General features: G+C 44.6%; 1 protein-coding gene across 1 annotated transcript; it reads left to right on the plus strand.

Annotated features, from left to right (window-relative positions):
• The first annotated feature begins 554 nt into the window (after positions 1–554).
• LOC144105124 (female-specific histamine-binding protein 2-like) lies at positions 555–14,264 on the plus strand. The gene is made up of 5 exons (XM_077638301.1): positions 555–724; positions 2,528–2,703; positions 4,974–5,056; positions 12,650–12,736; positions 13,995–14,264. The coding sequence occupies exons 1-5, from the start codon at positions 590–592 to the stop codon at positions 14,132–14,134; spliced, it is 621 nt and encodes a 206-aa protein (XP_077494427.1). The 5' UTR covers positions 555–589; the 3' UTR covers positions 14,135–14,264.
• The last annotated feature ends 2,698 nt before the right edge of the window (positions 14,265–16,962 follow it).

Here is a 16,962-nt window from a genome sequence, read left to right on the forward strand (position 1 = left end):
TTTGACAGCGTTTTTGCTAGGAATGCTTGACGTTTATTTTGCTAATGACCATCATTTTAGATAAGTGAACGATAGCAGTACTTTATACGCTATGGTTTAGACGGGTTATGTATGCGTTTTAGACTTCCTGCTGCTGGATGCGTCTGGACAGATCATACGATGTGTCAGTTGCTTGAGTTGAACGTCACAGATATGCCTATTGTATTTCCTGTCGCTGGGTGCATTCGGACCGATCATGTGATCTGTAACGTGACGCAGTTTAGTGTTCTTAATATGCTTCTTTTCTGTCATATGGAAAGCTGATAATATGTACGTGTCGTGTTCTTTTTTGTGCTGTCTCAGTGGCGCCACTGTTTTATTTTTGAATTCATAAAAAAAGCTATGAATGCGCTGCGCTAAACATAATTATATTTCCTTCGTACCAATGTCATGCTGTTTCGTAGGAACAATGCCAGAAGCACTAAACAAAATAGACCTTGTACGAAGACGTATGGCTATTTTGCTGGCCAAGCGAGAGATATATAATGCATCGAGATAAGAACAGTGTCAAAGGAGTTTAGTAGCTTCAGCAGCGCATACGAATTTCACGATGAAGCTTGCTGTTCTCTTTGCTCTTCTAGGGTCAGCTTTCTGCGCCGGAACGCAGGGTCATGCCTCTGGGGTGGCTGAACCTCCTCTCTGGGCAAATGAAGATATGTTCGGCAATTACCAGGATGCATGGAAGGTATTTTCTTTACTTGTAATAATACGGCAAAGAAATCACGCATGCTCTTGACTTTAAAAATCGTGCCAATATTTCTGACTATTCAATATATGCTGAATGTAGCTTCCTGAGTTAATTGAGACAGTGTCCTGTGCATTAGGCCGTGCAGACTGAGGCTTATTATTTCCATTTTTTTACAGCATATTCTAGTTATTCCCCTTGAATCCAAAACCAATTGGTGTGTATTACAGGTGTAATTTTATTTTCCATCAAGAAAGATACATCCGTGAAGAGAATACCATCTGATGCTTTGTCTTCCATTTCTTAAACATAGCTATACAGCAGACCAGCCATTCACTTTGGTCTAAACACATAAAAGGTCAATACAGACAGTTTTCCAAATATACAGGGCGTTTCACCTAAAATTTTACAAAAGTTTTTTAAACATCGGCTTTTTGAGTTCAAAGAGCAATTTTTTCGGCATAGCATCGTCAGCGGTGCAGTACATCAGATTACAGCTAATATTTGCTTAGTTCAAGACTTGTTCAATCATGTGCTAACTAGCAGTCTGGTTAAATAATATTGAATAGTTAATGATTAGTTATTATTGTTAGACTACTTTTTTAATGGGAGGCGTGTAGCTCACCGTAAGTAATATTTATGATAGCTTTAAGAATTTCGAAAATGCGGTTATCTTCGGCGCTGTGGCCAAACAAATTTCGGCTACATGGCGCCAAAGGACTTACGCTAGAGAGAAGCTTGCAGGCAAAACAACCTCTCCAATGCACGTAATTGAGTCGAAATAGCCAAAATTGCTTCAATAATTGGGTAGCCTAACCGTAATATTTAAGAACTAGTTATTCAGTATATGTTAACCAGCTTGCTAGTTAGCACGTCTTAGCTGTAGTCTGATGTACTACACCGTTGACAGCGCTAAGCCGGAAAATGCGCATTTCTAAGTCGAAAAGCCTATTTACAAAATTGTATGAAGTATCGGGTGAAACACGCTATATGAACCTTGAGCTAATCAATCTACTGTGATAGATATATAATTTTTAACCATCTAATCAGTGACCGCCCACGGAAAGATTCGTTTACTTTCATTAACTGCTACAAATACGCCTGCATGCACATTTTTTTTTTCTGTAAATGAAGGAATATTCTCGGACTGGTGCAAAAGTGATGTGGCCTCCGCAACATTACAATTTCTTCATCTTCAGAAGCGCTTAAAGGTGACTGTAGGCTTTTTAGGAGGAAGATAGTGCAGTTTTTTAGCAGTAATTGTTTAATCAATTTTTGTCTCTTTAAAAAAACGTTCAAATAAATAAACCTGCTTTTAAAGTTATTTTTGCAATTCACGATGTCACTTTGTCGAGTAGGGCACAAAGCGTACACTGGTGCATGCGAGCCGAGTCAGCGGAAAATAACTACGTATCAAAACTCTAGTCTCGGGCGGGTTAGTGAATGTTCTCCTATTTCTAAGACCTGTTTCTTTCCGTTAGGTCTAAGCATAGATAGGTCTGAACATTGATGTTATTGGCCACTGAACATTTGATAAATGTTCAGTGATTACAAAAAGAGAACATTTATTCGCCTATAAAATGGGTGGCCGAAAGGCCTTTTTTTTCTTATCTCACAAGCAGTAACAATTGATTTTTTTATTAAACTTGTGACATATAGAGCTATATGCACAGTCTAAACGAAAAAAATACAGTGCTGCGCTGGACACTGAAGCTGAAAGCACACATAAGCGGAGGAGCGTGTAACCCATTAAGAAGAATATTTACGCTTGCAAGAGTTTCTAATGTTCAAATTCAATTTCAGAGCTTGAACCAGAGTGAGACCACCATTTACTGGCTCGTAGTGGCGACATTCGATGATGACCAAGCTTCATGGGGCAAAAACTTCACTTGTTTGCGAGTAAATGAAACCAATAAAAATGAAACGGAGAAGTCTGTTACTTCCGTGTTCACGTTCAGAAACTCGTCCGGTGATCAGGAGTAAGTACAAATGCGTTCACAACCAATTAACTTGAACTGTCTGGGGTTTTTTTATTGAGCAAATCTTCCCTTTGCCTCAGCGTCACACCCAGAAAAATAGTGTGCGAGAAAAACATAGCCGTTTTCACATATTACTTCAATGCAGGTAAATCATAGTGTTTAGAAGATCAGGTGTAGAAGCGATTTTTCTTATGTGCTCTCTTAATGAACAGAACGTTTTGAAATCACCTATCCAAGAAAAGAGCGGTTTATATTATTCATGCAATATAACATATATAATAATGCTCAGCAGCCTCAAATAAGAAATCCTGACATTGGCAAATATACATACGAAATACTTTTCATGATGCAGCAGAGGGCAACACAGACCTAGAAATGAATTAGATGACCACTGCTGAATCGGTTAATGGTTTCATTTCAAGCAAGGCTTACCACACATCTTATATTGTTATCGCGCCCATTTTCAAATAGAAAGCCTAATATTCGTCTCCCTGCAGGTGTGATCACATGAGTTAGACGGCTTTTGCCTCTAGAGCGAGTTATTGGCGTTTGTAGTTTTCACTTTCCGCCACTGGGTTTTAGTGCTCATTTTTTGATGACTGCCCACTGATTTGTGTTCTGTCATAATTCCCATGTAGAATAATGAAAACAGAGGTATGTATTAACGGACTCACTACTTTTTAGTTTTCTGTACAGCATTGCACTTCTGTCAGCTCTGTGCAGGAAATGCGTGGCTAAATCAGTTCGAGAGCACGCGGCGTGAATAAGTCGCTGCATTTTTGTCGAGGAACAAAAGGCGTACGTTGTAAAAAGCATACATAGAAGGATTGTCTTAAAAACACCATTCAAAGAGATATCGTAAATAATGTTGATTATAATTCCCATTTCATTGCTATCTCCGGAGAAAAGTGTGAGAGCATAAGGAAGTCGAATCGTTCAAGACTACCATGTTGCGAAACGCGATGAAAAAACGCAGAAATACATACGAACTCAATTTAGACGACTCATGCCGCTTAAACGCAAAAAAGCGAGCAAACAAGGCAGAACAATTTTGGTGAGCTCGTGTGAAGGTTGTGCTTTAAACCGCCCTTTTGAACGAAATAGGTGTAATTCAATAATGACGGTGCGCGCAACTAAAAGTCAATATTATTTGCATTAGACAAGAAGTAAAATAATTATATTTTATCGACAGAAATTTGTAAGCACGGAGTAGCGAATATTTTCCTTCGACTCCTTTGATGGTAACGCGCATAACTCGTTTATTTTGATTCCACCCGCGTCAAGATGACAACTTTTGTTATCTCCCGTACGTGTGGATTTTCCAACGCAACGCTCTTACTTTGCTGCACCCTTGACCTGCCCATGGACTCAATGGCCTAATTGGTCCGCATCCATTCAACTTCGGTCCATTAGCTTTCGTTACAACAGTCGCGCCTGTGAGTTGACAATCGTTTAGTCTATTGAATCGGTATATTTGTTTCAAATAATAAGCCATGATATCATATAGCCCCGTAAAAGAACAGCGCATGTTGCAAACGTGACACCATTAACAAAGAAAACATTTAGCTTTCCCAAGGATCACCTTCGCCTCAGCCGCCATAACGTGAAATTGCTCACTTAGTCACTCGTTCGACCTGAAGTACTATACGCATTTACCATATGGAGCACATACTACTTTGTCCTGATAAATGATCTCGAAGCTGTTCCAAACTCTCACTCCAAGATTAATTCATTGTTCTTTATCATGGCGTCAGTGTTCCAGCTTTGAAATACAGCTGCAAGATTGCCGCTTTCTATTCATCTCCGACACAAGATGCCCAACATAACCCTGAAAACACTAGAATAACGTTCTAGGTATCTAAAACACACTTGACATTCATACCTCGCCTTACAATTGATTCGGCCTCAAGTCACATCCACAAGCGTGGTATTAAATAAAGAAAAGAAACAAAAAATCAAGTTTCTTTTTTTGCACACAAGATCATGAAAACAGGAGATGAAGCTTTTGATTTGGAAGCATTGACACAGTAGGTACGAGAACAGAAACGAACGTGACGAGAGCGAAAAGCCAAAAGGAGAAAAGAGCATAAGGAATAAAGAATCAGGGAAAGCTGATAAAGCTGAGACAGCATGCCGAATACGGGTGAAGGCTGCGTATTTTACCCTTGATTGTTATATTTTCCTTGTTTGTGTTTTCAGCAGAGAAGCTTAAGAACTGGACATAGTAAAGTTACCTGGATAACCTTAAAAACATTTTCTCCTCATTTCAGGTACACAGTGAGAGAAAAAGTCAAGGCAGTTTTCAGCTACAATTATACTAACAAAGAAAATGCCATTCAGTATACATTGCAGAGTAAGTGCTTCTCTGAATATTAAATATCATGTTCTTGGTCTCAGTGGGATCACTAAGGAACCTTCGAAGATTCTATGTTCAATAAGAATATTATGAGGATAGCAAAGCGTAAAACTTCTGAAAGCAAACCATAAACACGCTTTGTAGCTTATAACAGGTGAAAAAAGATATTATACAGAACACAATCCCGTTTCCTTTTAACTTTTTGCACATTGTGATTAAAATTTGTTTGAGAAACAAGAGCTTTTTTTAGTTTCCTCTGAAAACGACAGACTAAAAGCAAATCTTAAGCTCAGTGCTGCTTGAGTCCGCTGATAACGACCGCAGGTATAAGGAACACTCTGTTATTAACATCAAATTTTGTACTGAGATAATCAAAACGCATCTGAAAGAACGAATTGTGGCTGTACCACACGGTTCTATCGAGCAAGAACGCATCGGAAACTTCACGTATTTGCACATGGTGTGTTCTTGCTCCAGATTGTAGCATGGTTGGAACATATATGTATAAAAGCATATACAGAAAGGCAAGAAATAGAGTAAATATTTTAAATGCTCTTCATACTATGCTATGCGTTTCGTGTAATTGCTACGTTATTGCGATAATTTCAGTCCAATCACGCTTCCAGCAAGCGCGCAGACCGATTAGTGTCTTTTATACCGCATAACATCACCGCGAAATGATAATACCGACCGCAACACAGCAAAGAAAACGAGGCAATGAAACCATAGATAACCGCCGGCCAAGCGCGTGACGATAGTTTGCAATTGTTGCATCTTTAGAAACCACAGAAAGCGCCTTAAGTACAAAAAGCGCAATGGGAACTGCTCCCAGTCAACGTCCAAATGGAAGTAACGTATATTAGTGTGGGCATAGAAAAAGAAATCAAAAGAATGTTGCCCAGCCCGCACGGCCAATGGCAGAACGGGCTTAAAGGGAAGTAAAAGTGAGCATGCAGAGGATGAACCTGTCGGAGCTAAGGCGAGGACGAAGCAACTCCGAGAGAGTTGAGGTTCGAAATGTTTATTTGCGCTGCTCACGCTGCGGCGGCCTCGTCCAACTTCAACTTTTTTGTCCGGCACCGCGTCCCCGTAGCCTGCGAGCCGAGCGAGGCGGGAAGGGCGCTACAGTGCTCCCACTGTAAAGCGAAGCCACAGGATTCGCCCAGCTGGTGTGCTTGGAGGAAACTAGCACAATGGCGGTGCAGTCGAATCGAGAGCGAGTGTAGGGCAGCCGGCCGAGGAGTGACAACGTAGGCTGGTTTGAGGCGGCCAGCAGCCACGACGTCTTCACGGCCGTTGACGTCTAACGTGATGGTCTTTTGCGCACGATGTAGGACCCCGAACGGTCCACCGTAGGCCGGCGTGACCGGTGGATGAATGTGGTCACCGCGGATTAAGCAATGGGTGCAGGAGGCCAGGTCCTGGCTGACGAACACGGACTGAAGGTGACGGGCTGCAGTGGTGAAAGCAGTAATGTGGCCAAATGTGTTGCATAGGACTTGGATGTAGGTGAAAGCGTCATGGATTAACGGAAAGGAGGAAGTAGAGAATTCCCCAGGGAGACGCTGGGGAACGCCGTAGACTAGCTCAGCAGAAGAGCTGCCGAGGACAGCCTTCAGTGCCGAGCGAATGCACAAGAGGACGAGGAGAAGGTGGTCGGACCAGCGTTCCCTTGGCTGATAAGAGGTAGGGCAGCCTTCAGTTGTCGATGCGAGACGTTCCACTATGCCATTGGCCGAAGGATGGTAGGCGGTCGTATGGATCAGCAGTAAACAGGGCTGATTGAAACTGACGGCCGCGGTCGGTGGTGACGACAGACGGGCAGCCGAAGCGAGAGACCCAGCCGGCCATCAAGGCCGAAGCAGCGGTCTCGGACGTAGTGTCAGCAATGGGTAACGCCTCGGGTCCCCTGGTGAAACGGTCCAGACAGGAGAGCAGATAAGAGACCCCACGTGATAACGGGAGGTGTCCAACAATGTCTATGTGATTGTGGGAAAACCGTGCGTCAGGCGGCCGAAAAAGAGACGCAGGCGTGACGGCATGCCGGTGAACTTTGACCCGCTGGCAGTGAAGGCAGGGTTCATGCCCAGTGGTGGACGTGGGCATTGATTCTTTCCCAAAGGAAACGAGATGTGATCAGCTTCTGCGTAGCACGAATACCAGAGTGGCTCAGGCGGTGCAGTTTTTAAAAAATGGTGGGACGGAAAGCCAAAAGTACATAGGGGTGTGAGACGCAAGTGGATGTCTCGCACGTATTTAACTGGTAGAAGAACGGTTGTGCACACTCGGCGAAGGACAGGGACGTGTATGAGGAGCGAAGACGTTGCAGCTCTGGATCATTGGGCTGTTCAGCGCTAGCTCCTCCATGTCCACTAGTGATCCAGACGCCACGCCACTAACAAGAGAATGCGCTACAGCAGCAGCATTCCCCGGGCCATGGACGTGACGGAGAACCACTGTAAACTCGGAGATAAAGCACAGTTGGTGGATATCGCGTGTAGTGTGGTTGCTGTGGTTCCTTTGGAAGGCAAAGGTCAAGGGCTTATTTATTTATTTTATTTATTTATAAACACTTACAGTCCGTAATGACGTGAAAGTCATGGCCCTTCAGGATGTGGCGGAAGTGCTTGATGGCGAGGTACACTTCAAGCAATTCTCGTCCGAAGGCGCTGTATTTTTATCAGGTGGCTACAGCTCTTGGGAGGAAAAACCGAGGGGCTACCAAGTAGAGACGTACTGCTCGAGAACTGCGCCGCCGGCAATGCTCGAGGCGTCGGTGACGAGGCGCAGTAGACCATCAGGAAATAGATGTATGGGCAAAGTGGCGTCTGCGAACGCCTTCTTGGCAGCAGCAAATGCAGCGGCAGCGTCATCAGTCCACTCAAGTGTAGCAGCAGAATCTCGGCCATAGGCTCGGCCAGAGGCTTCAGGAAAGAGGGGAACTTCGGAAGAAAACAGCGATAGTTTGGTTTCCTCTTCCGGTGGCGATGAGAGGAAACTACTTGATGATGAAATCGGGGTTTCTTGATGACCCGGTGGTTCTACTCGCAAACATTCACATTACTCAAGGAAAGGAGAAGGTTAACTATTTATTTACAACGTAGGTAAAAAAGACGAGAAGAAACAAAGCAAGGAGAAAACTATTTACATGACTAAATCGTGGATCAGACGAATTCAGCCTCCGCTCAACCCAGAGCGCTTGGTTTTAAACCCTCTGTCTCCGCCCTTAGCGGGGACAGCAACCAATAAGATAACAAACGACCCATCTCGCCAATCAGTGGTTAGGGAAAGAAAAACAAGGTCCGCCCACTGATCAGAGATTGGGGAAAGAGTTCTGATTAAAACATTTGGGAAAGAGGTTTCAAATAACTACACAAACAACACAAATGCGACTTCCGTTCCCCACGCCACCCACGGCACCACAGACGCTAGAAACATGTGCCGACGAGGCGATGACTCAGGTTGTTGACAGCAACAAAGAGAACACAGTCGTTAAGGGAAGTAGACAGTCGTTACAGGAATAGTGGGTTTCCGGTCACTCGGCTAATACTCAGCCGTATCTCGTGCGCCCCCGAAACCTCGTCCACCCCTTAACAACCACATGTCGTCAGCTGTACTTGGTTCGCATTTTTCCCGGCGGGTCATCCCCGTGACGGCGCGGCGTAAACGAGGACGTCCGCTGCACAAAGGGGAGGCAGGGATGGGACGGGCCCCTTTGATGGGGACTTCCGAACCCGCTGGAGCGGCCTTCCTTGCGAACACAAGATCAACGAGTTCGCGGAACGGTCAGCGAACTCCACAGCGATGAAAGGTCAGGAGGCCCAAGAATTCTCTGAGCTTTTTGAGCGACGTGGGAGCGAGAAAAATTTCAATGGCGTTGACTTGTATGTCGAGAGCCCGAATGCCCTTTGGAGTGACGAGGCGGCCGAGGAACTCTATTCTAGCTACGCCAAAGACGCACTTGTTCGAGTTGATGAGGAGCCCATATTCATCCAGTCGATGCAAGGGTGCGCGCAAATGAGCTTCATGCTCATATCCGTATGAACTTGCTACGAGGAAATTATCGATGTAAGCGAACACGAAGTCGAGGCCTCACATAGCCTCGTTGAAAGCTCGCTTAAAAGTCTTTGCGTCGTTGCGCAAGACAAAAGTCATCCGCACATACACAGAGGCCGAACGGTGTGGTAATGGCTGTATTTGGATTATCAGCGGGCTCCACTAAAATTTGATAAGCTTTCAATATGTCAATCTTAGAGAAGATCGTGCACCCAGCCAGGTTTGACGTGAAGTCCTGCATTTGAGGAAGTGGCTGCGGTCTGGTAAAGTGTGAGCGTTGATGGCGCGGTGATCTCCACATGACCTCCAGTCGCCCGGATCTTTCTTTGGCACCATGTGAAGTGGCGATGCTCAGTTGCTAGAGAAAGGGCGTACTATGCCGAGTTCCAGCATGTGTTGGAACTCACGGCGAGTGACAGCGCGGCGTTATCCTGACAAACGGCGAGGGCAAGTAAACACCGGAGGTCCCGAAGTCACGATATGGTGAGTGATCGAGTGCTTCTCCGGTGACCCTCTGGTATGCGGCTTTGTAAGGTTGGGAAAATTAGCCAGAACTTTCGCATACTGCAAAACAGGGACGAGAGCGCGAAGCCTTGTAGCGGGAGTGGTGGAGAGTGCGCCGCCGACGAAGATGTGCTTGCTGAGATCTATGAGGCGATGAGCTTGCATGTCGGCGAATAGGTTGAAGAGACTGAGGAAGTCCGTGCCGAGAGCAGCTTGCGAGACATCAGCGATAATGAAGATCGAGTGAAAAGTTCGGCGCAATCCGAGGTTAAGCGTAACAGACTGTGGCCGTACGTGGGAATGGGGGAGATGTTGATCGCTTGGAGAGGGGAAGTCTCTTTGTTGCGACGGCGATCTGCCCAAGAGGCCTCTATGACGCTGACTTGTGCTCACCTGTCGACCAGGAAAGAAGTGCCAGTAATCTTGTCCGAGACGTAAAAGAGGCGGCATGTCCATCCACCAGCACCACTTGCCGCCGTCAGTGGCCGGTAGCAGCGTTTCCCGACAAGGAGCACGGTGTGTACACTTTCGGGAAGAGGCGCCGAATACGGTTGTACCAGCAGACAGCAGAAAGCGAGGTGGCTGGCCGCGCTTCGGATGGTAAGGATTCCGGGGTGCGGCGGCATGGCCTGAAGCTCGGCGGAGAAGGCGCGGCAACGACGCGAGGACAACGAGCCGCCTGGCAAGAGCATCAAGTAGACATTCGGTGCTGGCAAGCTGGGCGTCTGCGGCAGTAGTTGGAGGCGGACTGGCCACAGAGCTGACGTTTGGGAGCCGTGAGTATTCCGCAACACGGTCAGACTGTTCAGCGAGCTTGTCTAATGACACATCACCCGCCACTGCGAGGTTAGGGACCATGTGTTGGGGAAGACGCTAAACGAAAAACTCACGCAGAAGTAGGTCGTGCTTAGCAGCGGAGTCTCCCAGAAGCTGGCGCATGCGACGGAGGAGCTGCCAAGGGTGGCTGTCACCAAGCTCCGTAGCGCTGAGGAGCTGCTGGAGCTTGGTGCGCTCGGACGCGGACTTGCGGTCTATGGGAGCTACCTTCAACGTGTCGAAGAGGCGAAGGCACTGCCTCTCAGTGACATATTTCTAGGCACTGAGTACGGCATATGCTGATACTATAAAAAGTGTAATTTACCAGAGTAATTAAAAATTTAGGCTATAAGGACATCTGTCACCATGGGCAACAATGCCTTTATACCAAATTGCCAATTTTAAAGACAAGTCTGCGTATCAGAATGGCTGCGTTGAAGACTTTAACAGGAAAACAAATAATATTGCATCTGATTTAGCTTAATCTCACAATCACTTGGTGTTCGGCCCTTTCTGCGTCATATTTTAGCTAAAGCCTCAATAATGCCGCATTTCACATTTCTTCATTCAATCAGTCAATCAATAAAGTTGCTTATTTCTTGGTAAAAGAAATAATAGGAGCCCCAGACAAAGTGTGAAAACTTGTTACCCCGAGAAAAATTCAGCCCCCCTCCCCTTTATTATATGACAGACAACTATGATGGCCAGCTGGCGGAAAAAAGCGTGCGTATAACGAAATTTATTTCTATTACACACGTGTACTACAAATCTAATTTGTGATGCGATAATGCAATTTAAATCATAATAGAACTTGAAACTTAGTGCAAATTAATGCAATTTAAACAAAATGAACTTAATGCTATGCAAATCTTGATACAGTGCCAATAATAATGTAAATCTATACATTTAGAAACAAATATACCGAAAGCACACAATCCAGCATGTTCTACATTTGCATAAAAAGAATGTCGCGTATTTTTTTCACATTTTTTGTTTCATTCTCTTGCACGCTCAGATAATTGAAGAGAACAGGAAGATTGTGTCGCAGCATCTGCGCACCATATCATGTACAGCAACGCACAACTTTCGCAATATCAATGTGACGTGTAGGGTAAATGTGTGTCCTGAATATTAGTGAGCAATAGACTTTAGAAACTAGTCAGGGGTGGTAATATTTTGTTTGTGTTTCATTTCGGGAGCTTATGAGTAAAGACTTGCCACTAAAATGAAGTTAAAACGCTTAAACAGGCGTTCAGTGCGTGCGTAGCAATGTTCAAAGTTGAAAACCTATGTGTCGGATTGTCTCGATTCGAGCGTACGCAAACCGCTTATATTAAGTAAAGTACGTTTACCCCAACAGGCAAGCAATAATTCAAATCGGAGGCAAAAAGCGAGCAGTAAAGAAGCCATTTAAAACTCGACGGTAAAAAGTAATAGTATCTTGCAAATACGCCTGCAGGTTCTGATACAAGAGTAATTATATTATTTTTGGGTGTCTCAGGAAATGTTCTTTAATCAGTTGTGGATATGTACTTCCCTTAACTTCAGTGCAAGAAGGAATGAACGTATGCTCTGCAGATTAAATGTGCGTTCCTGCACCAGCTTTGTCGACGCTAACGGGTTGCTCCATTGCGATATTTGTCGCAATATTCTCCACGCAAACAAAGACCAGGCACATCTCGCTGCCACTACCGCCACATAACTCGAAACGCGAATATCAGTTTCGTAGCAGTATTAGTGCACGAAGAGCACAACGTGCAATATACAGCTTGAGAATGCGTGGCAGTTAACACAAGGCGTGTGTGGCTGTGGCGATGCCCTATTGCTGTCGCACAGCGGCCGCTCGCGATGTGGCCTTCAATGCGGGTCTGACCGCGCTCCGAGGGTTCGAATACCAGCAGAGGCTATTGATTCCATTTCATGCTTGTCTAAAATTGGCGTCGCTGCTGTAGGGCAACGGCACAAGATCCAAAAATAACACTATTATTGGTCGGAGTTAGTAGCGTATGAGCGCTTTCGCCCTAAAAGCGCCAGTGCAGTTCGTTGCGTCCTGGCTTATCTGGGATCAGGGATGGCCAGAAAAAAAGAAAAAAATCGGCTTAGAAGAAAAGTCCACAATACCAACGTCCGTGCGTGCTATGAGTTATGCATTTATAGTGGGACAATAGTTTCTACGGGTTAAGTCGTTCATATGTTTTTATTTGTGACCAACAGATGGCACAACACTTAATGACACCCTCATCTTCAGTGATGGAGAGACCTGCGACCTTTTCAGCGTGCCCTATATGAACGGCGGAAAAGGTACGTATCATTCGCTCTTTGCTTTTACAGACTTTGCTGCTAAAACGAGAGCAAACGCTAAAGTATTGAAGGTAGAAAATTTATTTTGAGGAAGACAGTTCAAAAAAAATCAAAGCAATAGCGTAGAATGAGACGCAATGTCGCTTGGGCATTAGGTAATCGCAAATATCGCGGATAGTTCAAGCCTTAATTTTTAAATTTCAACATGCGCTCTTTTTACCAGCTGTTATATTCGGGGTTAGTGAGGCAATGTAAATTTTAAGTATATTTTGAAATCTCTGCGTGACTAATTCTTTTGCGAAAATCGCAAGCATGGGCATGCTTAGAGGCGTCAATTATCAGATAAGTAGGGGGCACGTTTCTATTGTAATATCGATACCAGGGACAAAGGCCGGAGTTTTTGAACATAGTCACTTTACAGACTCTCATTATTAAAAGGCAGGTTTTTAGTTTCCAGAAGTAAAAATTTTGAACACCTCACGTAATATAGAAAAGTTTCAGTAAGTAGAAATATGCCTTAATTGCTTCAGCATGCCTGTATCGTTTCTGTAAATTTTACCTGGGGAAGCATTGTCTAGTGTGGCGCAAGTCTGCCTTCCTGGCGGAACCAGTTTCTATACTAGGCGCTTGATTCACAGAAATGCTACACAAGTAATTCATTGAACGTTAATTACAGTTCATACAAGCGATTTTTATCAGATCAATTCTATAGTTCCTGAGAAATGTACTCACCGGAGAAAGTTCCTATTTCCTTTTTACTCCTAAAGTGCGAAGCGAAGATCTTTGTTACTGTCTGTTCCTGCTCCTGTGGCAATAGAAAACTTTCTCATCATCTCCGCCGAGGTAGTGAAGAATAAGAAGACCGCTGGGAGTGTGGTGCGGGGATACGCGCTGGAACGCTGTGGGTCACTAGCTGGGTTAGGATGCATGCATTAAAAGCCCCTTCTGAACTACCCTGCAAGACTCAAGACTTTGAGTGCTTGCTCGTCGCCCGTCATAAACGTTGAGTAAACGAGTCTTTACCACAATTCAAACTTTTCATTCTTACAATGTTGTTGAACAGATGCTGAAGAAAAGCGTAGCATTCAAAGCTTTTGTAAAACAGGTCCCCAAAAGCGATGACTTCTGCCACAAAGCTTCGCGGAGTATTATTCATTTTCATATTTTCAGGCATCGAAACATTCCCTCTGTTACACAACACAAGATTTGGGCCGCAAGTTAAGATTAAAAAATAGGCTTGTATCTCTTCTTTTTCCAGGATGTGAACTCTGGGTGAATGGCAAAAATGTCGACAATATTCCACAGTGCTGCTTATTTGCGTATAAATTTTTCTGCAACCCAAGAGGCATTAAAAACCACTGGGCTTACAAAAAAACGTGTGCAAGAAATCATAAATAACGGCACGTCTGCGATGCAAGCTTTGCCGAAACCTGGCCTTTGAGAGAAGTAGTTTAGACGTGATCGCTGCTTTTCTTTTATTTCTTTTTTGCCTTATGTTATTCCAGAGCAATAAAATTCTTGCAGCCATGTATTGCATTACTTACTGCCTCAAATATTTCGTTTTGTGTGGCCATGTCACTCTACTAATATTTACTGGCCATTCATCCAACAAACGTCGTTAGTTTATTTCAGCGTTTGAACTTATATGGCAACATTTTCATCAGACATACTGTACAGACACGGTCGATTCTAAACACTCTTCGGATTCTGCCAGAAATACTGTCTGGCATAGTAGTTATTGAACGGGAAAACAAGACGATTCAGACAGTAATGAGCAACCGAGTGCGGTCTGTGGAAAAAGGCATGAGAGCGGCTGCCTACAGGAATTACATTGGTATTTTTCCTCGTAAGGAAGAGAACCATTCGTGAGAGGTCGACGTTGTTGGAGAAAAAGAAATGGCGCCGCTCAGCGAAAAAAAAGGTGAAAGGCCAATCTCTGAGGAAAGGCCAGATGTTTTGGTGCGTGCTGTATGGTGCTGCGGTACAGGGTCTTTTACACTTCACTTTCAACGGTGTGCAACATGCCCACCTCTTACCTGCCCTGCTGCGACCTAGTAGTCAGCTCTTATGCTTCAAATAAAAATTCTCATTCGCAAGCTTTCATTTCCAAACCCTATGTAAGAATGCCAGCCCCCATAGGATAGAGCAGCATTGAGCCCATATTAACTTCTTGCGACGTATAGATGTATAGAGCGTATGTCTCAGCATCATTGAAGTTATGCTGCGTGATTCACAAATGAAAGGGCTGTGTTGGAATGATTCAATGGATTCATGAAAGATGCTGTAAATTTATCCTTTAGTGGGGCCCCTCTACCTCGCCTCATTATGATGTTCTTAACAAAATTGATCGTTCGAGGTCCAGGACTTCTGGATTACAAGTTGAATTGTGAGGAAACTGCGAAATATTGGAAGGTATTTTCATGAAATATTCAATGTAAGAGCTCACGGGCAGGCTCATGTGGAGATTTTCGTGTTCGTTTCCTCAGAAAAATTTGCCAAGGTACAAATAAATTCAGCACACTTTACATACGGCGCGGCTGTTTCCAAAGCGGCTCCAAACTGTAAAGACCGTCGTCTTAGTGCGTTAACAGCAGAGCTTCCACTCAGCCACTTAGCCGTTCTCTGTGAGTTTGTCTGTACCCAGCTGGTTATTGGGCAATCTACTCTAGGTGGCCCCTCTAGGTGGCAGGTCTGTAACCTTGGTCACGTGTGCTTGTGGCGTCATCACCACCTGACCACCTCACTGTAAGCAAATTGCCCAACCTAACAGGTGGCATTCTAATAAGGTAATGAGAGGTTCCTCGGAAGAGCAACTCAGGGCTCACAGGCCACACCGGTGGGGCCGCTGCCATCGCATGATTCTGGCGCGACAGTTAATCGCCGCCACAACATGTCAGGAGTGGTACGAGGAATCCCAGCTTTCTATGAACCTACAATACAGAAGGACCGATTGCTCATATGTGCATTCACATATTAACGATAACCTGTCATATATTTAAGGCGGTCCTAAGTGTTCCCTCCACTTTTAGTACGCAAGCACTAAGAATATAGCCACCAATTTCGCACATCTATCTCTAAAGGCTACTTGACCGTGAGGACCGAACGTCTAACCCAAATCAAAACTGAAGTGAAACCAAAAGCGGAAAGCGTACCTAGACATAAACGTGCTAACTCCTCGATAATTTTTGTCGCCAACGTTCTCTTGCTCCAATTCGTGCAGTCTACGGGCCGGTAAGAGGTGCTGTCGGATATGCAGACTCATATTTTACGCGAAGAGCATATAACAATGCGACGCCATGGAACAAGGAATCGTGAAAAATTGGTCACGGAAACGATGCTTCTATTACCTTAGTGTAGGTGGCGCGTGGCATCACATTCGCGATGAGCAGGAAACTCCAAAAGAGAAAGGAAAATTTCTGTTATAATTCTGAGCCATGGTTACGCTTAAAAGCACGGCAGCTTCAGAGACGAAACCATTTATAGAATAACAGCGTTGTTGGCTGTGACCAAAAAACGCATCGCCCCTTGGGTGCGAGTCAAAATGCTCCACCTCCATGATGTGCCCTTTCCGGAGTGTGTCTACTTTGACCAAAACCACGTCATTTTTTATGCCTCTTGTACATATAAATACCGACGACCTATCTACTGTTGCCGCGGAGTATTCGAATCGGTATGAGGCATACATTATAAATTTGAATCGAAAAGGTGTAGACCGTGTTTCTGTATTTAAACTGAGAGCTGTTATTTAACAATCATTTCAGTGGGGGAAGGCAACCTTAAAGTAATCGTGCTATGCGTTATATTGTTATTATGTTTTTGGTTTCAACAAGGCTGGTCGAAAAACTTTTGCGTCATGCATATCGCTTTGATATAAAGCCACAAAGCAGGTAAGGGGAGCGTTTGTGTGTAACAAGAAATTCCGTCCTCATCTGGTGCCTCAGTGGTTATGACGGTCGGCTGCTCACCCGAAAGACTCGGGTTCGTTCCCGGCCGCGGTGGTCGAATTTCGATGGAGGCGAAATTCTAGAGGCCCGTGTACTGTGTGATGTCAGTGCACGTTAAGAAGCCCAGTTGGTCGAAATTTCTGGAGCCCTTCACTACGGTGTTTCTTATTGCCTGAGTCGCTTTGGGGCATTAAACACTCATAAACCATAAACCATGAATACGTTCATCTGGCGGAACTAATGGCAGAAACCAGAATCACCCTCTCGAAAAGAGCTTTTCAA

This window comes from Amblyomma americanum, chromosome 9, assembly GCF_052857255.1.
Source record: "Amblyomma americanum isolate KBUSLIRL-KWMA chromosome 9, ASM5285725v1, whole genome shotgun sequence".
Lineage (NCBI taxonomy): Eukaryota > Metazoa > Arthropoda > Arachnida > Ixodida > Ixodidae > Amblyomma > Amblyomma americanum.